The sequence below is a fragment of the Lipotes vexillifer genome, unplaced genomic scaffold (genome assembly GCF_000442215.2).
Source record: "Lipotes vexillifer unplaced genomic scaffold, Lipotes_vexillifer_v1.1 scaffold311, whole genome shotgun sequence".
In the NCBI taxonomy this organism is placed as follows: Eukaryota; Metazoa; Chordata; class Mammalia; order Artiodactyla; family Lipotidae; genus Lipotes; species Lipotes vexillifer.
The window spans coordinates 7,193,441-7,216,891 of NW_006791012.1; the positions used below are offsets into that span (position 1 = coordinate 7,193,441).

The 23,451-nt window shown below is 42.2% G+C and overlaps 1 protein-coding gene across 2 annotated transcripts; it reads right to left on the bottom strand.

The window, feature by feature from the left end:
* Positions 1-57: 57 nt before the first annotated feature.
* On the bottom strand, positions 58-22,348 carry AHSA2 (Putative activator of 90 kDa heat shock protein ATPase homolog 2). 2 transcript variants are annotated; one of them, XM_007464138.1, is made up of 9 exons: positions 22,269-22,348; positions 20,879-21,069; positions 12,105-12,113; positions 5,782-5,855; positions 3,518-3,632; positions 2,367-2,455; positions 1,572-1,688; positions 508-559; positions 196-368 (listed from the first exon to the last, which is right to left on the bottom strand). In XM_007464138.1, the coding sequence occupies exons 1-9, from the start codon at positions 22,346-22,348 to the stop codon at positions 196-198; spliced, it is 900 nt and encodes a 299-aa protein (XP_007464200.1). The 2 variants fall into 2 exon arrangements, with proteins under 2 accessions (XP_007464201.1, XP_007464200.1); XM_007464139.1 differs by lacking the exons at positions 3,518-3,632; positions 12,105-12,113; positions 22,269-22,348 and having other exon boundaries at positions 58-368; positions 5,782-5,867; positions 20,879-21,195.
* Between the last annotated feature and the right edge of the window lie 1,103 nt (positions 22,349-23,451).

Below are 23,451 nucleotides of genomic sequence, written 5' to 3' on the forward strand. Positions count from 1 at the left end.
TCACATTGCTTGCTTTTAACTCAGTGCAGAGTCTAGTCATAGTAAAGATTCAAACAATGCTTTCAAGTGTAAGTTCATGGATTTCATTCAATATAAATTATTTTCTTTTTTTTAAAGGAATGACAGAGGAAAGAGGTAAACGTTACACTTTTTCTGCTTACAAAATGTAATGCCCTTATAAAATCTAAATCTAACTCAACCATTTAGGGTGATCAGCTGCAGTAAACCTTGTATTTCTTCAAAATGCTGCTTCTGCCAACAGAATTTCATGTTCTCTTCTTCACAGACAGGAACTCCTTTACAGTCCAATTGTAATTCTGTCTGCCCTAGAGTAGGCACAAAATTCAGTGCAACTATTGCATAGTGTTCTGGAAGAAAAAAAGGAAAGCTTATTACTGCATTATGAAAAGAAAAATTTATCCATACAGTACCACTATTTGATTTTCACAGTAGGGGGGAAAAAAACGAGTGTTTTTGGACTTAAAACAAAAGGTGCTAATAACATACCTTCTGGCCAGTTCCTACATCTCCATTTCATGACGATCTTTTTATTTGTTAACTGAAAACAAAGGGGAAATTCCACTGAAAAAGCCCCTATGCACGAGAAGTAATCAGTGAACAACGTACACTCCCATCTTCCAGTTTATATGCCAGCACCATTGAGAATTCATTGTCCCTAGTGCCAAAATGTAACGGCAGTAACATCAAGGACAGAAGCGTGACAACCAATGCAGAGCTGATGTCAACGGCAAGGCAACTGACATTTGGCAACACACACCCTAGTGGCAGAAACCTGAAACTTCTAGACCAAGAGTTGGGAGGAATTATACTTGTGTCTTCTAAAATCATAAACATTGCACAATTACTGTGAAACTAAAGCTTCAGCTTTTAGTATATATAACATTTTTTATTTTCCCTGTAACCAACTTTATAAAGTGGTCAAGTTTCTGTGAACTCAGATAAAAACCAAAGCACATTTTCAAAAGGCATGAATAAAAGCAGTATTAACAGAAGTCAGTCCCAGCTTAACTTTCCTTTAACCTATAAGATTACTTACCAATTCTACATATTCACCAGTGATGTTCCCATCAAACATTTGGAATTTCCTTCCCTTTTCAGCTTCTAATACAGCAGGAGATTTAGAAAATTTTTGCACCAACTAACCAAGCAAAACATACAATAGACATGTTATTCCGACATATGCTATCATGTTTTTAACCTAAATGTAAAGTACTAATATAAGCTACTGTGGTTTGTGTTTGTTTAATTGTGAATACATAGCTTTTAATTATAGCTTTCTCTTTCTCTCTCTCTCTTTCAGAGGAAGAAAGCTCAGTAAATTGCTCCAAACCCCTCAATGCTGATAAATTCCCCCCAAATGCCCATCATTTACCCCCCTCAAATCTTTAGGATAACTTCCCTGCCTCAAGCTATCCTAAAGATTTCTAGATCTCTTCAATCAGAAAAACACGGCCATGCAGGAAACCAAGAACCAGCTTCAGTTCTTAGTGGTGTAGGTGTATTTTCTCCCAATGTCAGCATTTCAGATCCTGGCTTGAGATGTGACTTACATCTTTCACAGTGAAGATTCTGTACAGCTGCTCAATAGCTGTGTCAAACAGTTCCGTCATGTGCAGTGCCACAGTGGGAATCCTTACACCCAGTGCCACTGGAGAGGAGGCCTGAATCTCAAAAGAAAAGGTTCCAAAGCATAATTATTAGCATGACAAGAGATTCAAAAAATTCAGTCTTCCAGTCTTACTAACACCAAAATGTCCCACACACTATCCCTTCCACTAAAAGCCTTTTTAGCACCACCAATCCTACCTAGTCTTTATTTTGGAAACAGTTCAGTGCTCCTTAGCTGTGTTCCACTCCCAGGCTATGGCTTCACAGCCCAAATCCTACTTGGGTATATAAATATGACCCAGGGAGCATAAAGGTAAGCAGGTGAAAGATACCAGCACTTAAGGCCAAAAGGTGTCAATTCCCCATCACCAGATTCCAAGAACAGGATCTAAAACCTCCCAATCCTCCAAATGTCTGGAGAGAAGTTTCTTCCATCGTAGTATGTGACCTCAAAGTCACCTGCTGTTATTTGTTGCCTACCGAAACAACACTGCCTTTACAACAGTCTTGAACTAAATTCAATATTTATCCCACAAAAAGGATCCCTTCCATCAAGGATGAAAGTCTCATTTCATCATTTCCCCCAAAATGGCAAGTGTTCCAAGGGTGGATTAACTGGCCCATCTCAATATCCGTCATAGTTCTCCATCATCACAAGGCTGTTTAGAGCTTTGAAGCCCTCTCATTAAGCACTTCCTTCCTCCCCCTCCCTACATGTCTGCCACCAGAGATCATACCTGCAAGGTAGTCTCACTCAGTTTCCTTTTAACAGTCAATTCCTGGGTTGCCATAGCTTTGGTTGGTAAAATCATTCCCATTGTAAATTCTACAAAGAAAACGTTATGAGAAATGGTTTTAATAAAGAACTTTTTACTTTTCAGCACAAATACTAAGGCAGAAAACTGAAAACAAGATATAAGAATATAAAGGAACTGATATTTGTAAAAAGAATTCCTATAGCGTTTTGAGAATTTCAAGACCATTCTGTATTTTTAACATATAAAACTAATCATTAACCTGAGTTCCATGGCAACAAATGCCTTTTATCCTTTTCTTTTTATCAAATGCCTCACTTTTATCTAGTTCTTGATAAAATAGCATAATTTACAAAGGTTGTTTTCCAAAAAGCTCCATTTTATACACCTAACTACTAACAGCTTTATGGCCTTCACTTACCGTCAAAGCCAGACACTTGGCTTATTGCTTCACCATGACTTCACAAAGCTTGGCCTCACAGTATTCAAGCCTGTGGGCCAGCAGCGTGTGTGATCTTGTAGGAAAAGTGTAAACCCCAAACCCATCTATGTCAATGCCTAGATACTCAGCAGAGTCCAAGGATGAGGTGCAGACATACAAGCCCTGCTGGCTATTTTACCTGGCAGGTAACTTCTCTAATTTAGGGAAGAAGACAATAACCTCAATTCCACACAGTGAAGGAATTAAATAAGTCTCAACTACACCTCTAATACCTGCACTTTCATTCACTCATTCAACAAAAATTAAGCACCTACTACATGCCAGGCATCGTGCTAGATGCTGGAGATATAGCAATGAACAAGACAGGCTCCTTCCATGCCTTCATGGAGCTTACAGTCCACGAAGTCCATGTAATTATAAAAACAACTGATAAAATAATTATCATTCCAGAAAACTATCAACAATTCTGTAGGCAAAATGGTTCACGCTGTGTAAAATACTGATAATCACTAATTATGGTCTAACTCATGACTAGCTCTCAACCTCCAGACTACAATTTATCCTGCAGCATACAGAATTGTTTCTAGAGCTCTGGAAATCAGCCTAACCCAGGAAACCAGACCACAGTGCAGAGCATTATTTGGGTAAATGGAAAAGGGACCCTCTAGTTCACAAGGGATGCCTTCTTTACCCGTCTTAAGTGCCTTCAGGTAATCTCCAAGGGCTTCCCTGACCTTGGCGGTGCCTGTAGTTTTCATAAGATCCTTCAGTATATTCCCATCTCCTTTCTTTTTACTCACGTTCACCTACAAATCAGAAAAATACAAACCTAAGAAAAATCTGGTTTGACGTAATCTTATAATACTGGGACATATGGATGAGGGAACTGTGATGGTGAGGAAAGGGAAAGAAGTGGATGTAAGAGACGTGACAGGTTTTCTTCATATAGTTTGAGAAGATGTAAGGGATTTTTAATCAAGGGTCCATTGACCTGGTTGGTGGCCAAATCTTGAACGGACTTCGTAGAATGTAAACCCCCCAATTTGCATACGTTTTATGTGTACATATATTATATTGATGATGTAGTTCATGGCTTTCACAGGGTCTAGAAATGCGCTGTCTAGTATGGTAGCCGCTTAGCCACACGTGGCTACTGAGCACTTGCAATGCGGCTGGTATGATTTGAGATGTGCTGTAAGTGTAAAATAATATACACCAGACTTTGAAGACTTAGTACCAAAAAAGAATGTAAAATAACCTCATTAATAACTTTGATACTAATTACATGTTAAAATGATATTTTTATATTTTGGGTAAAATAAAAAATACTAAAACTAATTTCATCTGTTTCTTTTAAATTTTTTAACATGGCTGCTAGGAAATTTTAAGTTCCTTATGTGGCTTGCATTATATTTCTGTTGAACAGCGCTCATCTAGAACCCCAAAGCCAGTGTAATTAGGAAAACCAAATTCCCAATATCCTGGTCTTGGGCTACATTTTTTTGTCAGGGAGGAGAGTTGGGAAAGGGAGAGGAGGAGGGAGAGGAAAGAAAAGAGGGAAGGATGGAAGGAATGGACAGGAGGGGAGAGGGCGAGACAGGGAGAGGGAAGCGTCAAAACGCTGCTCCGGGGATGCCTCTGTAGTAGTCTCAGAACGAAGAGGTGTTGGTTTGAAATATCTAGCGTCCCTGTGATTCGGTTGAGTTGGGCCTGCTCCCAGGCCCCAGTTCTAATCAGAAGAGTTTGTTCTGTAATACTATTGTACCACAGGCTGAATCTAAAAGACCAGTTTAATATGCTGCTGAAACACTTCTCAGCTGATGGATCTGAATACAGCAAAGTGAAATCACAGCCCGAGGGCAGCAACCACACATCCGAACGTATGTCCGAGACAGCCCCACTTTTACGGTCTTTTATAACCTTTAAGAAAGGCAACTCATAGTGGCTCAGTGTAACTTAGTTTTTATATCTTGAAGGCCTTCACACTGAATACCTTCACAAATCAAAAAAGACCCTGTATCAAACTATCTTCATTTGGAAAATATAGCTGCTGTACAAATGGTCTCACCCCAAAACCAAGCTTTTGGCTGAAAGAGGGCACTAACTGTAAACCAAGCATGGGAGTTACACAGGCTCTATCTCCCAAGACAACCAGAAGAACCAGTCAAAAGCAACACACACTGATTTACTAAAAACATGGTATAACCAAGGGAGATCACAGCGAAAAGCTGAGAATTTTCACTATTGAAGGGAAAGATTTATATCTTGAAGGCCTTCACACTGAATACCTTCACAAATCAAAAAAGACCCTGTATCAAACTATCTTCATTTGGAAAATATAGCTGCTGTACAAATGGTCTCACCCCAAAACCAAGCTTTTGGCTGAAAGAGGGCACTAACTGTAAACCAAGCATGGGAGTTACACAGGCTCTATCTCCCAAGACAACCAGAAGAACCAGTCAAAAGCAACACACACTGATTTACTAAAAACATGGTATAACCAAGGGAGATCACAGCGAAAAGCTGAGAATTTTCACTATTGAAGGAAAAGAGCAACGATGCAGAGGAGAAGCAGCAAAATCCCATTCACCAAGCTGTGCAAAATACCTGAGCACTTTCCAGTATGTACACTGTCACGTGTATCTGAAAGGTGAATTAACCCAGTGTCACAGATGAGGAGGCCACGGAGGGTGCAGTCACCTGCCTGGGCCCGACTCCTGGTCCACGGGGGTCTAGGGCCTCCCCAGTGTGCTCTTCCTCCTGCACCACTCTCCCACCCCACGCTGCACCCAGGTCCAGCTATCCTCCTCGGCAAACGAGCCCTCACTGATCACCAAAACTACCGCACAAGCACCACACAGTCCGATTAACAGTTTTTCAAATGCCCAACATGTCTAACAAGAAACTTGATTTTGAAAAAAAAAGAATAGAAAGAAACTCCATCAGATACCTCACCTCAGTGTCATCTATTTCATTTTCTTCAGACAGGTTGGGTATTTCAATCAACCCCTTGTGCTTCACACCAGATTCTTTAATTATACCTAAAATGAGCAAAATACGTTCCTCAATTACAAAGTAACAGCCAGTTTACATAAACCTGCCCTGCCTAACTGAACAGCCCACCATCCTCACAGGGCACCGCCACCGTGGGGACGAGGCAGGCCAAGCCTTCCCCACCACACACGCGCCCAAACCGACCCTGCTCTCCTGGCCTACATCACAGGTAAGCACCCTAGGAAGGCGGGGGTAAGAACCTGGCAAGTAAAGTGCACACACCACCAGGGGCCACGTGGAAGCACGGGACTGGAGTAAACGGCTCTGTTAACCAATGTTTCCTCTTTCATCCCCCAATATTCTTTACCAAGTCAAAGCAGGATAAAGGGCTGTCTTGAAGAGGAGTCACAAAAGGGACAGGAAGGCAAAAAGGGACAATGAGTTCTGATCACAGAAAGAGTGAGGGGAGGGAGGTGTGGCCTGGGGAAGTTTGTGTGGACTCTATGCAGCTGATTTCTTTCAAGACCAGAGTGTTGACTTCAATGACGACATCAAGATGGTGACAGGTTATTCCCGACTTCAGTCCCCCTCATAAAAAGACCAATTAGAAGGGTATGAGGAGTGGTTTAACACTCTGACCAAACCGTCCCTCCGCCAGGCCAACACAGAACCACAATAAGAGGGCCCCACTGCAGTTTTTCCAGCAGGAAAAGAGGGCAGAAGGTGGACATGCAGGTCCCCCGGCACTGTTGGATGCTTCCTGGGAGGGCCACTGGGGTCTCGACTCATGGAGACCACTGGGAATCAGATAGGGATGGAGAAGGGGGCAGGGCTTTCAGCAACCAGTGCTCAAATCTGGATGGGCCATGTTCCTGTTTGCAGCAGTGCATGAGCAGAGCTCAGCTGGCAAATTCTGCCTGATTTGGGTCCCCAGGCAACAGGCCAAAGCCAGCTGTGGAGCCCATTCTACCGCCCTACAAATTCATAGCTCCACTCACCTGCTGAGTATAGCTTCCCATCCTGCCCATCCAGGAAGCCCGACCAGAGAACGTGGGCAGCCTTGGAGCCCATCCAAACAGCCCCACTTGGGCAGGGAGCCAAGCCAGCAGCCCTGCCCAACTGTTGAGCATAGCCTCTGGCCCTGCGTAACCAAGGGGCCTGAACAGTGACCCTAAGCAGCCTCGGAACCCAGCCTACAGCCCTGCCCAATTGCTTAACGCAGCTTGTGGCCTTGTCCAGACAAAGAGCCCAGCAGAGACCCCGCCCCGCAGAGAACAGTCTCTAGCCTCCCCAACTGCGGGATACAGCTGGAAGCCCCTCCTGACCACACAGCACAGCCTGCAACCTTGTTCAACAGCTGAGCATACTCAGCACCCTATGGATGCTGAAGCCAGGCCTGCAGACCTGCCCAACTTCAAGGTACAATCTGTGTCCCCCACCTGGTCACAGAACACAGCCTGAGGCAAGGTCCTACCCTGAAACCCTGCCTGCAGCCCTGCCTGAACAGAGTCCAGCCAGCAGCACCACCTGGTCAGGGAGCATAGCCTGAGACCCTACTCAACCAGCAGCAATGGCAGAGCCCTGTCCATAACCCTGCCCAATCATAGAGTCCAACCAGTGGCACCACCCTGCCAGGGAACACAGCCAGTGTTCCACAGACTGGAACCAAGGGTAACTGCAGAGCCCAGCTAATGGCCCCATGTAACCATGGAGCACAGCCAGCAACCCTGCCTAGTCAGGGAGCCCACTCAGCAGCCCTGCTTAAACATGGAGCCCAGCTGACTCACCCAACCACAAAGCCCAGCTACTGGTAATCCCCTATCCTGACCTCAGAGCACACTCAACTGGAGAGCCTGACAGCAAGCCCTGCCTGCCCACAGACACTACTAGTTGACACATCCAATAGCCCAAGTTGAATGGTGAAGGTTTTTCCCTGCCAAAGCAAACCTGTAAAACATGGAAGAAGAGACCACTTACTTATACACACAGATACCAGTGCAAGGAATCAAGGTTCAAGAAAAATCAGGTAAACATGACACCACCAAAGGAATCAAATAAAGCTCTAACAACTGACCCAAAGAAATGGAGATGTATGAACTATATGACCAGGAATTCAGAATAAACCTCTCAAAGAATGTAGTGAACTATAAGAACACACAGACAACTAAATGAAATTAGGAAAATAATGCATGAACAAAATAAGTTCATAAAAGAAACAGAAATCATTAAAAAAAAAACAAAGCCAGCAAAATTCCTGGAGCTAAAGAATACAATGACTATACTGAAGAATTCAATAGAGAGCTTCAACAGCTAACCTGACCTAGTAGAAGTAAACAGTTAGTAAACTAGAAGATGGGTTATTTGAAATCATCCAGTCAGAGAAACAAAAAGAAAAAGTAATGAAAAAGAGTGAAGAAACAATATGGATCTCATGTGATACCATCAAATGAAATAACACATGCATTATGGAAGTCCCAGAAGAAGAGAAAGGGACAGAAAGTCTACTTAAAACAATAATGGTTGAAAACTTCCCAAACCTGAGAAGACAAATGGACATCCAGATTCATAAGGCCCAAAGGACCCCCAAATAGGTGGAACTCAAAAAAGGCTGCACCAAGACACATTACAGTTAAATTGTCAAAAATCAAACACAAAAAGAATTTTGAAAGCAGCAAGAGAAAAGCAACTCTTCACATACAAGGGAGCTTCATAAGGCTACAGGTGGATTTCTCAACAGAAACTTGACAGGCCAGCAGTGGGATGATATACTCAAAATACTGAAAGAAACAATATGTCATCCAAGAATACTATACCCAGCAAAGCTGTCCTTCAGAAGTAAAAGAGAGATAGAGACTTGCCCAAACAAACAAAACCTGAGGGGGCTCAATGTCACTAAACCTGCCTTATAAGAAATGCTAAAGGACATTCTTTAAGCTGAAATAAAAGGATGCTAGTTAGCATCATAAAAACATACGAATGTGTAAAACTCACTGGTAATGGTAAATATACAAAGTCAGATGATCTAATATTGCAATGGTGGTGTGTAATTCTCTTAACAACTCTACATTAAAAGTTAAAAAACAAATGAATTTAAAATAACCATAACTATGAGAATTTGTTATTGGATACACAATGTAAAAATATGTAAATTGTAACATAATAACCTAAAATGTGAGGGGTGAAGAAGTATAAATTTCTGTATGCTATCAAATTTAAGTTATCAGTTTAAATAGGGTGTTATAAATATATTTTATATACAACTCAGGTTAACCACAAAGGAAAAACCACAAAAGGTTATGATAAAGGAGTCAAAGCATACCAGCACAAAAAGGCAGCAAATGACTAAAGAGCTGGCAAGAGAGGAAGCAAAGAAGATAGGATCTACAAGACAGTTAGGAAAGAATTAATAAATGGCAATAGTAAGTCCTTACCTATCAATAGTTACTTTAAATATAAATGGATTAAATTCGCCAATCAAAAGACACAGAATGCCTGACTGGATGAAAAAAAAACAAGATCCAACAACATGCTGCCTACAAGAGACTCATTTTAGCTTTAAGGATACACATAAACTGAGAGTAGAGGGATGGAAAAGATACTTCAAGGAAATATTAACCAAAAGAAAGTAGGAGTAGCTATACTTATATTAGACAAATAAGACTTTAAGCTAAAAATGGTCAAAACAAAGAAAGTCATTATATAATGCTAAAGGTGTCAATTCATCAAGATATAATAATTGTAAATATTTATGCACCTAATACTGCAGCACCTAAATATATAAAGCAATTACTCAGAAAACTTATAAGGAGAAATAAACAGCAATACAACAATAGCTGGGGACTTTACTGCCCTACTGTCAACAATGGATATATCATCCAGAGAGAAAACCAATAGGGAAATACCAGATCTGAACAACACTATACATGAAATAGACCTAACATATACCGAACATTCCATCAAACAGCAACAGAATGCATTTTTCTCAAGCACCCACAGAACATTTTCTAGGATAAATCATAAGTTAGGCCACAAAACAGGTCTCAACAAATTCAAAAAGATGGAAATTATAGTAAGTATCTTTTCCAACCACAAATGGTATGAAACTAGAAATCAGTAACAGAAGGAAAGCTGGAAAGTTCACAAATATATGGAAATTAAAATACTCCTGGGCTTCCCTGGTGGCGCAGTGGTTGAGAGTTCGCCTGCCGATGCAGGGGACACGGGTTTGTGCCCCGGTCCGGGAAGATCCCACATGCCGCGGAGCGGCTGGGCCCATGAGCCATGGCCGCTGAGCCTGCGCGTCTGGAGCCTGTGCTCCGCAATGGGAGAGGCCACAACAGTGAGAGGCCCATGTACCGCAAAAAGAAAAAAAAAAATACTCCTGAACTAATGGCTCAAAGAAATCAGCGGGAAAATTTTAAAATATCTTGGCACAAATAAAAATGTAAACACAAACACTTATGAGATGCAGCAAAACCAGTTCTAAGAGGGAAGTTTGTAGCTAGAAACTCATACAACGACAAAAAAAAAGAAATATCTCATATAAAGAGCCTGACATTACACATCAAGGAACTAGAAAAAAAACAAACTAAGCCCAAAGTTAGCAGAAGAAAAGAGATAACCAGCAATCTACAGAGTCAATGCAATGCCTGTTAAAATTCCAATGGCATTTTTCACAGAAATAGAACAATCCTAAAATTTGTATGCAACCACAAAAGACCCGAAACAGCCTAAGCAATCTTGAAAAAGAACAAAGCTGAAGGCATCATACTTCCTGATTTCAAACTATATTATAAAGATATAGTAATCAAAAGAGTATGGTATTGGCATAAAAAACAGGTACACAGATCAATGGAAGAGAATAGAGAGCCCAAAAATAAACCCATGCATATGTGGTCAATTAAGCTTTGACAAAGGAGTCAAGAATATACAGTGAGGAAAGGACAGTCTCCTCAATAAATGATGTTGAGAAAACTGGCAGCCACAAGCAAAACAATGATACTGGACCACTATCTTACACCATACACAAAAAATTAACTCAAGGTGAACTAAAGACTTGAACCTAAGACCTGAAACCACAAAAGCCCTAGAAGAATACAAAGGTGATAAGCTCCTTGACAATGGTCTTGGCAATGATTTTTAGATTTAACACCAAAAGCAAATATAAACAAGTGGGACTAGTCAAACTAAACAGCTTCTGCAAAGAAAACCCAACAAAATGAAAAGGCAACCTACTGAATGAGAAAATATATTTGTAAATTATGTATATGATAAGGGGTTAATATCCAAAATATATAAGGAACTTATAAAACTCAATAACAAAAAACAATCTGGTTAGAAAATAGGCAGAAAATCTGAAGAGACATTTTTCCAAAGAAGACATACAAATGGCCAACAAGTACATGAAATGGTGCTCAACATCACAGAATTATACATCAAAAGCACAATGCAATATCACCTCACACCTATTACAGTGTCCTTTATTAACAACTTATTGACCAGAGATGTATTAATATGTCTGTTGTTACCTGAACGTTATTGACCAGAGACGTATCAATACATTTTTAGAGAGTGATACAATTAACATCACCTTGAAAAGTTGTTAGAGCTTAAAATTGATCGAGGGTTCATTAATCAACTTATGATTGTCGTTATCATTCACGTTTTTCTCTGTTAGGTTTTTGTTCCAACCTTGTTATATTATAAATGCAAGTTTATTACCATAAAATTTTCAAAAATGACACATCGTGAAATTCTGAGTGAAGAATTTTTTGGTCAATTTTATGCAGATACTTTCTTTGACTGTCCGAGCAACATATATACTAGTGTCTCAGAAGATGATAATTCTTCAGAATATAGTTGATTCAGATGATGTGAATATAAGACCAACAAAAAGACAAAAAACCTTAGTGATTGATTCTGATATGGAAAGTGAAAACAAAACTCACGGTGCTGGAGAATGCTCCTTTGCTTCTACAGAAGAGTGGATTGAAGACATTTCATGAAAATTAGAAGACTTTACAGGTGTGTCAGGTGTAACCACTGAATGTAATAACCCGAAAACATAACAGAATTAATTTTTTTTTGGCAATAACTTCTTCGAGTTAGTCGCTTCTCAAACAAACTTGTATCACCAACAGAATGAAAAATCATATAAAGAGTACGGTAAGGCTTTAAAATGGACTGATGTAACCAACAGTGACACGAAGAAGTTTCTTGGATTAATAATTTGATGGGACAAATGAGAAAGTCATACTGGAAAGAATATTGGACTGATCCCTTACTTGAAACACCTGTCTTTCCAAAGATTCTGACAAGAATAAGGTTCAAACAAATAATGATAGCTCTTCACTTTAATAACTCAGAAACTCCACTTCCTAAAGACAGAATTTCAAAAGTTAAACCTCTTTTGGATTATTTTCTACCAAAATTTCAATCGATCTATATACAAACAAGAGCTATCACTTGATAAAGCAATGATAAAGTGGAGAGGACAACTCAAGATTCAAAACCTATAATCCCAGAAAACTTACAAAATATGGAATTTTGGTCAGGATGGTTAGCGAAAGTGAAACTGGATATATATGCTACCTTGAGATTTACACAGGTGAAGGAAAGAAACTACAACAATATTTTCAGTCCTACAACCTTATCTTGGTTCACAGCACCATATGTACCAAGACAATTATTACAACAGTGTGTCCACATCTGAAACACTGTTGAAAAATAAAACCAGAGTTTGTGGGACTATAAGAGAGAATTGTGGTCTACCAAACCAATTAAAGGAGAAATCTAAAAACTACAGGGGGAGAAATGACATTCTTATGGAAGGGAGAAGTGATTCTTCTTATATGGAAAGACAAGAGGCTAGTCCGCATGGTGACAACTATTCATGATGCCTCCATAACATCTACAGGAAAGGAAGACAGGAGGACTGGCCATCAGAAAACTAAGCCCACTTGTATATTAGAGTATAATAAATATATGAGAGACTTCCCCAGTGGTACAGTGGATAAGACTCCATGCTCCCAATGCAGGGGGCCCGGGTTCGATCCCTGGTCAGGGAACTAGATCCCACATGCATGCTGCAACTAAGAGTTCGCATGCCACAACTAAGAGTTTGCAAACCACAACTAAGGAGCCCTGGAGCCGCAACTAAGGAACCCGTCTGCTGCAACTGAGCCCACGTGCCACAACTAAGGAGGTGGCAAGCCGCAACTAAGGAGCCCACCTGCTGCAACTAAAACCTGGTGCAACCAAATAAATATTTTTTAAAAATAGAATCATATCAAAAACAAAACAAAACACAACAAAAATGTATGAAAGGAGTTGATCGATCGATCGATCAATATCTGGCAAACTTCAATATCCTCCAGAAAACTCGAAAATGGTATAAGAAAGTGGGTTACTGTTTGAGTAATTACAGTTTATTCAATGCATTTAAAATTTATTGTAGCCTTCATGCACATAATAAAATGACTTAACAAGCAATTTTTGTTAGCAGTAGCTAGAGAATGGGTAACTGACCAGTCTGGTGAATGTAGTGGTAGTCCCACACCTGGTGCTTCTTGTGGCATTTCTAAAAGAGCCCCTCCACAAAGATCCAACTTGTTGACATCAGGTAAAATAAAAGAATATATTCTATATGAAATAATACCCACAGGACTAATAAAAAATGACACCACAAAGTGTAGAATCTGCTCTTCCAGGAGGAAGCGCAGTGAAAAGTATATTTGTAATAGATGTTCTTTCCCCTGCACAGAGGTGCCTGCTTTACTGCCTATCACACTCTAACGAAATAAAAGAATGCTTTAGTAACATATGTACTAAGTTTCAAATAAATACATTAAGTGAAAAAAAAGTTGTTGATATTTACTCAAACACAGGTGTTTCAATATTCACTTACATAACAAATTGCCAGCCACAGGCATTAGTTTCTGCAAAAATCCCCCAGTCAGTAATGTGTTAAAAAGGGAAGAAATAATGAGTATTGGCAAGGATGTGGAGAAAAAGAAACCCTTGTGCACTGCTGGTAGGAATGTAAACTGGTGCAACCACTATGGAAAACAGTATGAAGGTTCCTCCAAAAATTAAAAATAGAACTACCATATGATCCAGCAATTCCAGTTCTGGGTATATATCCAAAGGAAACAATAACACTAATTTGAAAAGATATATGCATCCACATGTTCACTGCAGCATTATTTACAATAGCTAAGACATGCAAGCAACCTAAGTGTCCGTCAGTGGATGAACAGATAAAGAAAATGTAGTACATACACACAATGGAATATTATTTAGCTATAAAAAAGAAAGACACTCCTGCCAATTGTAGCAACCCTGAGGGCATTATGCTAAATAAAATAAGTCAGAAAGACAAATACTATTTGATCTCACTTATATGTGGAATCTAAAAGAAAAAAATAAAACGAAAAACCAAAGTCGGACTTCCCTGGTGGCGCAGTGGTTAAGAATCCACCTGTAAATGCAGGGGACACGGGTTTGAGCCCTGGTCCTGGAAGATCCCACATGCTGTGGAACAACTAAGCACGTGCACCACAACTACTGAGCCTGCACTCTGGAGCCCGCGAGCCACAAGTACTGAGCCCGAGCACCACTACTACTGAAGCCTGTGCACCTAGAGCTAGTGCTCCACAACAAAGAGAAGCCACTGCAATGAGAAGTCCGTGCACCACAACAAAGAGTAGCCCCCACTCGCCACAACTAGAGAAAGCCCACATGCATTAACGAAAGACCCAATGCAGCCAAAAATTAATTAATTTTTTAAAAGGAAGGTGCACGGACACAGCAATTAAAAAAAAAAAAATCCAAAGTCACAGATACAGAGAACAGATTAGTGGTTGCCAGAGACGGGGTGGTGGAATGGGTAAAACGGGCAAAAGTGGTCAAAAGTACAAATTTCCAGTTATAAAAAAATAAGTCATGGGGATGTAATACACAGTATGGTTACTATAATAATACTATATTGTATATCTGAAAGAAAGTAAACCTTAAAAGTTCTCATCCCAAGAAAAAAGAAAATCTTATAACCGTATGGTGATGAATGTTAACTAGACTTATTGTAGTCACCATTTCTTGATGTGCACAAATATACAATCATTATATCTCAAAATGAATATAATGCTGTATGTCTATTATATCTCAATTTTTAAAAAGGGATAAAGATTAGAGCAAAAATAAATGAAACATGGGACTTCCCTGGTGGTGCAGTGGTTAAGAATCTGCCTGCCAATGCAGGGGACATGGGTTTGAGCTCTGGTCCGGGAAGATCCCACATACTGTGGAGCAACTAAGCCCATTGGCCAGAACTACAGAGCCTGTGCTATACAGCCTGCAATCCACAACTACTGAGCCCGTGTGCCACAGCTCCTGAAACCCACGCGCCTAAAGCCCATGCCCCACAACAAGAGAAGCCACCGCAATGAGAAGCCTGTGGACCACAACGAAGAGCAGCCCCCGCTCACTGCAACTACAGAAAGCCTGTGCGCAGCAACAAAGACCCAATGCAGCCAAATAAATAAACAAATAACATAAATGAAACAGAGAACAGGAAAACAATAGAAAAGATTAATAAAACAAAGAGCTGGTTCTTTGAAAAGATATTCAATATTGACAAAACTTTAGCTAGACTAACCAAGGGAAAAAAAGAGGACCCAAATAAATAAAATTAAAAATGAAAGAGGAGACATTACAACCGATACCACACAAATACAAAGGATAATAAGCAACTACCGTTAACAATTTTATGCTATAAAACTGGACAACCTAAAAGAAATGGATAAATTCCTAGAAACATATCACCTACCAAGCCTGAATCATTAAGGACTAGAAAGTCTGAACAGACCAATTATGATTAAGGAAACTGAATCAGTAATCAAAAAAAACTCCCAACAAAGAAAGCCCAGAATCAGATGATTTCACTGGGGAATTCTACCAAACATTTAAGAATTAACATCAATCCTTTACAAACTCTTCCCAAAAACTGAAGAGAGAGAACATTTCCAGACTCATTTTAAGAGGCCAGCATTACCAGGATACCAAAGCCAGTTAAGGACACTACAAGAAAAAATTACAGGGTTACTCAGCCATCCAGTGGTTAAGACTCTGCGCTTCCACTGCAGGAGGCCCAGGTTTGATCCCTGGTCAGGGAACTAAGATCCACATGCCACACAGTGCGGCCAAAAAAAAAAAAAAAAAAAAAAAAAAAAAAAAAAAATTACAGACAAATATCACTGATGAATATAGGTGCAAACATCCTCAACAAAATAAAAAAAAAAAAAAAAGAAAAGAAAAAGAAAAAATTACAGACAAATATACCTGATGAATATAGGTGCAAAAATTCTCAACAAAATACTGGCAAATTAAATTCAACAGCACATTAAAAGGATCAAATACTATGATCAAGTGGGATTAATCCCTGGGATGCAAGGATGGTTTAATACCCAAGTCAAATGTGATGCATCACATTAATACAATGAAAAATAAAGATAATATGATCATCTCAATTCATGCAGAAAAAGCATTTGAGAAAATTCAACATCCACTGATAATAAAAACTCCCAACAAAGTGGGTATAATAGAAACATATCTCAACATAATAAAGGCGATATATATGACAACCCCACAGCTGACATTGTACTCAACGGTGAAATGTTGGAAGCTTTTCCTCTAATAACAGGAACAAGATAAGGGTACCCACTCTCACCACTCCCATTCAACACAGTACTGGAAGTCCTAGCCAGAGCAATCAAGCAAGAAAAAGAAATAAAAGGCATCCAAATTGGAAAGGAAAAGGTAAAATTACCTCTATTTGCATAGCACATGATCATATATACAAAAAATTCCAAGAGACCATTAAAACTAATAAATTCAGTAGTTTCAGGATAGAAAATCAACATACAAAAATCAGTTGCTTTTCAATACACTAACAATGAACTATCTGAAAAAGAAATAAAGAAAACATCCCATTTACAATAGCAGCAAAAACGGTGTATACTTAGGAATAAATTTGACCTAGGAGGTAAAAGATCTGTAGATGGGAAACTATAAGACACTGATGAAAGATATCCCATGTTCATGTCTTGGAAGAATTAATATTGTTAAAATGTCCATACTACTTGGGAGATTGGGATTGACATATATACACTAATATGTATAAAATAGATAACTAGTAAGAACCGACTGCATTAAATAAATAAAATTTTTTTTTTAAATGTCCATACTACACAAAGGCATCTGTACATTCAATGCAATCCCTACCAAGATTCCAGTGGCATTTTTTTTTACAGAAGTAGAAAAAACAATCCTAAAATTCACATGGAACCACAAAACACTCTGATAGCCAAAGCAATCCCAAGAAAGAAGAACAAAGCTGGAGGCATCACAATTCCTGATTTCAAACTTCACTACAAAGCAAGAGTGATCAAAACAGTATGGTACTGGCATAAAAAAAAGACATGTACCAATGGAACAGAATCAAGAGCCCAGAAATAAACCCATGCATATATGGTCAACTAATATACGACAACAGAAACAAAAATACTCCATGGGTAAAAGATACTACCTTCGGGGCTTCCCTGGTGGCGCAGTGGTTGAGAGTCCGCCTGCCGATGCAGGGGACGGGGGTTCATGCCCCGGTCTGGGAGGATCCCACATGCTGTGGAGTGGCTGGGCCCGTGAGCCATGGCCGCTGAGCCTGCGCGTCCGGAGCCTCTGCTCCGCAACGGGAGAGGCCACAACAGTGAGAGGCCCACGCACCGCAAAAGATAAATAAATATACTACCTTCAATAAATGGTGCTGGGAAAACTGGATATTCACATGCAAAAGAATGAAAATGAATCTTACACTATACACAAAATATACACTATACACAAAAGTTAACTTGAAATGGATTAAAAACTTAAATGTAAGACCTGAATCCATAAAACTCCTAGGGAAAAAGCTCCTTGATGTTGGTCTGGGACTACTCAAACTAAAAAGCTTCTGCACAAGCAAAAGAAACAATCAACAAAATGAAAAGGCAACCTACAGAATAGGAGAAAATATTTGTAAACCATATCTGGTGAATTAATATCCAAAATACGTAAGGAATCATACAACTCAATAGCAAAAAAACAAAACAAAACAAAAAATACTATTAAAAAGATGGGCAGGGCTTCCCTGGTGGTGCAGTGGTTGAGAGTCCGCCTGCCGATGCAGGGGACGCGGGTTCGTGCCCCAGTCTGGGAAGATGCCACATGCCGCGGAGCGGCTGCGCCCGTGGGCCATGGCCCCTGAGCCTGCGCGTCCGGAGCCTGTTGCTCCGCGGCGGGAGAGGCCACAACAGTGAGAGGCCCACGTACGGCAAAACAAAACAAAACAAAACAAAAAAAACAGATGGACAAAGGAACTGAATAGACATTTATGCAAAGAAAATATTCAAATGCCCAACAGGTACCTGAAAAGGTGTCCAACATCACTAATCATCAGGGAAATGTAAATCAAAACCATAGAGAGATAACACTGTACCCCTGTTAGAATGGCTACTATCAAAAAGAGATAACAAGTGCTGGTGAGGATGTGGAGAAAAGGGAACCCTCATGCACTACTGATGGGAATGTAAATTGGTGCAGCCACTATGGAAAACTGTATAGAGGTTCCTCAAAAAATTAAAAATAGAATTACCACATGATGTAGCAATTCCACTTCTGGATATATAGCCAAAGGAAATGGAATCACTATCTCAAAGACATATCTGCACCCCGATATTCAATACAGCATTATTTATGGTGGCCAAGACATGGAAACAACCTAAGTATCCATCGATGGATGAATGAATAAAGAGAATGTGGCATATTTACACAATGGAATATTATTCAGCCACAAAAAAGAAGGGAAATCTTGCCATTCGTGACAACATGGATGATCCTTGAGGGCATTATGCTAAGTGAAATAAGTCAGACAAAACAAAATAGTGTATGATCTCATTTTTATGTGTAATCAAAAAAAAAACCAAACTCACAGAAACAGAAAGTAGACTGGTGGCTGCAAGAGGGAAGGGTGGTGAAGGTGGTCAAAAGACACAAAGGGCACATATAACTTCCACTTATATGATGAGTAAGTTCTGAGGATGTAATGTGCAGCAGGGTAAGCAATACAGTATTATACACTTGAAAATTGCTAAGAGAGCAGATCTTAAAAGTTCTCAACATACACACAAAAAAAATTGTAACTATATGAGGTGATGAATATTTTAACTAACCTTACTGTGGAAATCATTTTGCAATATACACATATATCAAATCATCATGTTGTATACCTTTCACTCATACAATATTATAAATCAATTATATCTCAATAAATCTGAGAAAGCTATAACTTTAATATAATTAAAATTTAATTAAAAAAAAAAAGGAAGACCAGAGTATTGTCTCCTCCCCAGCGGGTCCCACTAGCCACCTCTAGGACTAACTACTGAGGAGAAAGCACAAGGCGTCAGGGAAGCCCTGTTCCGTCTGCCCTCTGGCTGCTGCCTGGGAGTTCCTGGGTCTTATCTTACAAAGGAGCTGGTTGCTGCTTTGAGCTAAGGGAGATGGAAGAGACACAAGACCATGAGTTTCCTTGGGGACCTCAGAGCCCCTGACTTGGGGAGCTGGATGTGTAAGGAGTCAGACCGTGCTATGATCCAGCCAAGAGCAGCCACTGAGGGAGCAACTGAGAGCAAACCCCAAGCCAGAAGGTTTCAACGCACAAGTGGGACTGCTTCTGATGCTCGCTGAACATTCCCTGGACTCTGGCCTGGCTCCAGTTAGCAAGACAGCCACTAGGACAGAGGTGCAAGGACAGCTCACCAGGCAGCTCTCTAACCCAAACTCTCAAGAAAGAAGCTGACACAAGCTGAGGCCCAAACACAGCACCATCCTCCAGAACCAGATCTTGCCCTCTCTCCTCCTTTTCCTTTTCCCTTTGTCTTCATATCCATGGTTATTTCAACAAATATTTATTGAGTATAGACTGTCTACCCAGCAAGGAGCCAGGCACCACGGGAGAAATTTATTCATTCAACGAACACAACGTTTCAGACAGTGATCTGGAAACAAAACCAATCAATCCCTGACCCAAAGACGCAAAGAATGAAAACAACCAAAATGTCTATCAACTGATGAACAGATAAACAAAATGTGCTACATCTATACAACAGAACGTTAGTCAACAATGAAAAAGAATGAAACATGCTACAAGACAGATGAACCTTGAAAACATTATGTCAAGTAAAAGAAGCTACTCACAAAAGACCACATACTGTGTGATACCATTCATATGAAATGTCCAGAACAGGCAAATCCATGGAGACAGAAATTAGATTAGAGGTTGCAAGGACTGGGGGAGTGACTGCTAACAGGTACATGGTTTTGGGGGAGAGATGAAAATGTTCTATAATTGACTGTAGTGATGGCTGCACAACTCTGTGAATATACTGAAAACCAGGGAATTGTACACTTTAAATGGGCGAACTGTATGGTATGTGAATTATATCTCAATAAAGCTGATATTTTAAAAAATCTCTGCCCTGATGAATGGGGAGAAAAGGGGAATCCAGAACAATAATAATGTAACCATATGTAGTGTGCCAAATATCAGTGCAGGGAAGGGAAACAGTACAAGGAAGGGATCTGAAACTGTTAGAGAATGGAGACAGATGGCTTTACTCAGGATGCAAACCTGAAAGAGCTTAAGGAGCCAGCAGGCACCTATCGAGGGGAAGAGTACTCCAGGCAGCAGCTCCAGGAAATGCTAGTGCTCACAAATGCCTGGCAGATTGAGTCCAGCTGACAGCTAAGAGCCCTAAAGAGCTCTGAGTGCTAGGAGAAAGGGAAGCCCACAGCTGGTTGGACAAGGAACTCCACGTGCAGTTAAGGGTGTCCAGAACTCCAAACACCAATTCAGGGGCCCATAGCAGGAGTTCTAAATATATCTGTTCAATGAATGACTAATGAATCAACCAACTCTGCCCCAATACAGTCCCCACCCCCACCTGTACCTGGAGGACCCTGTTACCTTTCCAGCCCAGTTTGATGTTCCACTCATAGAAGAAAATCAGCTTTCCTTTGCGGCTGCTGCAGGAAGCCTCGCCTTCCACCTGCTTCAGCTCACTGATTTCGCAACAGCCAGCCTCATTCTCCACAGCAATGCCCACCAGGAGTTCGCGGAGCTTCCCCTTGGACCAGCTGGTGGCATCCCGCTCTGTCCTGCCGAGGGCCAGAAGAAGGGCAGAGCCGTGAATGGAAGCCCCCACTGGTGTCCACACGCCCACCCTGGGGAATCAGGGTAATGCCCTGGCCCAGTCCAGATCAGCCCAATTCCTCTCAAGCAGCTGTTGGGTGGTACTTTGTCTTAAAAACACTGGTTTATTTGGGGGAAAGGAGGTCTCGAAATCTCACCTGGTGGAAATGGAGGGGTAAAGCCTGGGCCACATGAAAAGGTAATTATAACTGAAATAACTTTTATCGTAATAAGACAAATTATCAAGTGTTTTCACACAGATATTATCTCATACAATCTTCCCAAATAATGTTCCCATTTTAAGGGGTGGAAATGAGCAGAGAGAAGTCCATTAAGTGTCCACGGTGACAAGGCTGGGAAAGGAGAGGTCAGCTCTTCCCAACCCCAAGCCAGGACTCCCCCAGGCAAGGATGCCCTCACAGGCTAAGGCTTTGCTCTGCCCTGGACCTGCCTCAGCATCACCCTGATGGCCTTGAGGTAGCACAGCCCTCAGAGGAGCAGAGCAGAGAACATCACTTCCTGAAGCTCTGACTGAAGAGTGAGGGGAAAAAATCAGCCCTAGCTCCATATGAGAAAGAAAAAGGATGGTAACTAGTAAGAAATACTAGAAGGCAGGGCTCACCAGAGACTCATCAAGTTAGATGTGGAGTTGAGATCCAATTCCTGTTGTTTCCAATACATACGTAACACACACACACACACACACACACACACACGCTTTCAACCTTCATTTTAACTCCCCCAAACTTCAAGGGGCTGGAGGGGGGAGGGGCGGCGCGGGGAGCGCTTCTAAGGTCAGAGACTGCGGAAGCTGAAGCGGTAAGTCAAGAATGACTTCTATTCCTGGGACCCAACCCAACTTTCAAAAAGAGGAGAGTGAAGTCCCACAGCCGGTGCAGATAAGACCCCGGGTCTTCAGGCTCCAAGGGCTCCGCAAGCCCTGAGGCTAAACACGAGCATCTGCACCTGTGCAGCCCCCAACCCTCCCCACTCCCCCGGCCCGGGGCCCACAACGGCCCGGGAGGCGCCCCGAGACACCCGCCGCCCCTGCACCCGGGTCACAGGGCGCCGGGCGCTCGCAGAGGGTCCCCACCCCCACCCCGCCCCGCCGGCTCCGAAGGGAGGAGGCCCGGACGCCGCGGCCCCGGGCCCTGCCCGGCCGCACCAGTGCCAGTTGTTCACGTTGGTCCCGTCCTCCCGCTCCTCCACGATCCAGCGCGGGTCCCCCTGGCCCCACTTGGCCATGTCTGCGCCGCGGCGCGACCTCAGCGGAGAACAAGGAAGGGCCGCGGCAGCGCTACGGCTCCGTCGCCGACGTTTCCGGCCTTCGAGCCCAAGATCAGAGCGTTCGCAGCGCCCAGAAAGTGCCAGAAATCCCCGCCCCCTGCGCCACCCGGCCCCGCCCGCCCCGCTGCGGAGCTCCGGCAGAGCTGGAGCGGGGCTGGTTCCGAGGGGCGGGGGCGCGGGGCGGGGCCCGGAGGGTGGAGGGGGCGGGGGGCGTCTGGGCTCAGGAAGCCCGCCCCCGGGAGGGGGTCGGGCCCGAGGCGGGTGCGGGCCAGGAGGGGAGGGGTCGGGGTCCAGGAGACCCGCGTGGTGGGCGGCGGTGGGTAGGCTAAGCGCCCGAGCCACGGCGCTGGGGAGGGGGCGACTTGGGAGGCCGGGTGGGGTTTGCGGAGGCCCTGGGCTCCGCCGCGGGTCTCGCAAGTGCACGGGCTGGGGAAGGCCGGACGCCTCTCAACGGTTCGTTATTATTACTGCAGCGATGACCTTCAGTGCTGGCAAGCGGGGCGTTGAGTAACGGGCGCCTGAGAGTTGCACCAGGGCTGCAGACAGGAAACGGCCGTCGGGTTGCCACCGGCCGTGCTGACGGTGTTCGGTCCTCTCGAGGACACTACCCTCGCGAGCACTTGGTCACCCTGTTTGCTGTGCGACCGACTTGCTGAGGTCGGAGCGCGCCCACGATGCGAGGCGGAGGTGGTCTCGGCGGAGCGCGCCGTCTTTACACCGTATTCGTTTTCTGTTGAAAGTTCCTACGGAGTTGGTGCACTCTGGCTCTCTCCTGGACGCCAAGTCTCACGCCTTCCCGCCACCTGTCCAAGTAGCACGAGCTACCAAGTTCCCAGTTACTTCGGGAATGTTTACATTTTATTCATGTAATAGTCCTTTCTAGATGACAAAAGAATGTGATTGCAAGCGTATATTACTGCAGCTCGATTCAATTTTACAAAAGTTAAGTGGATATTAATGATTCCTTTAACGAATTTTCACCTTTCAGCAAAAACTTTGCGCCAACTATTTGGGAAATGTTGCTGACAGGTCTGTGGATATTTATTTAGCAGGCAGAACAG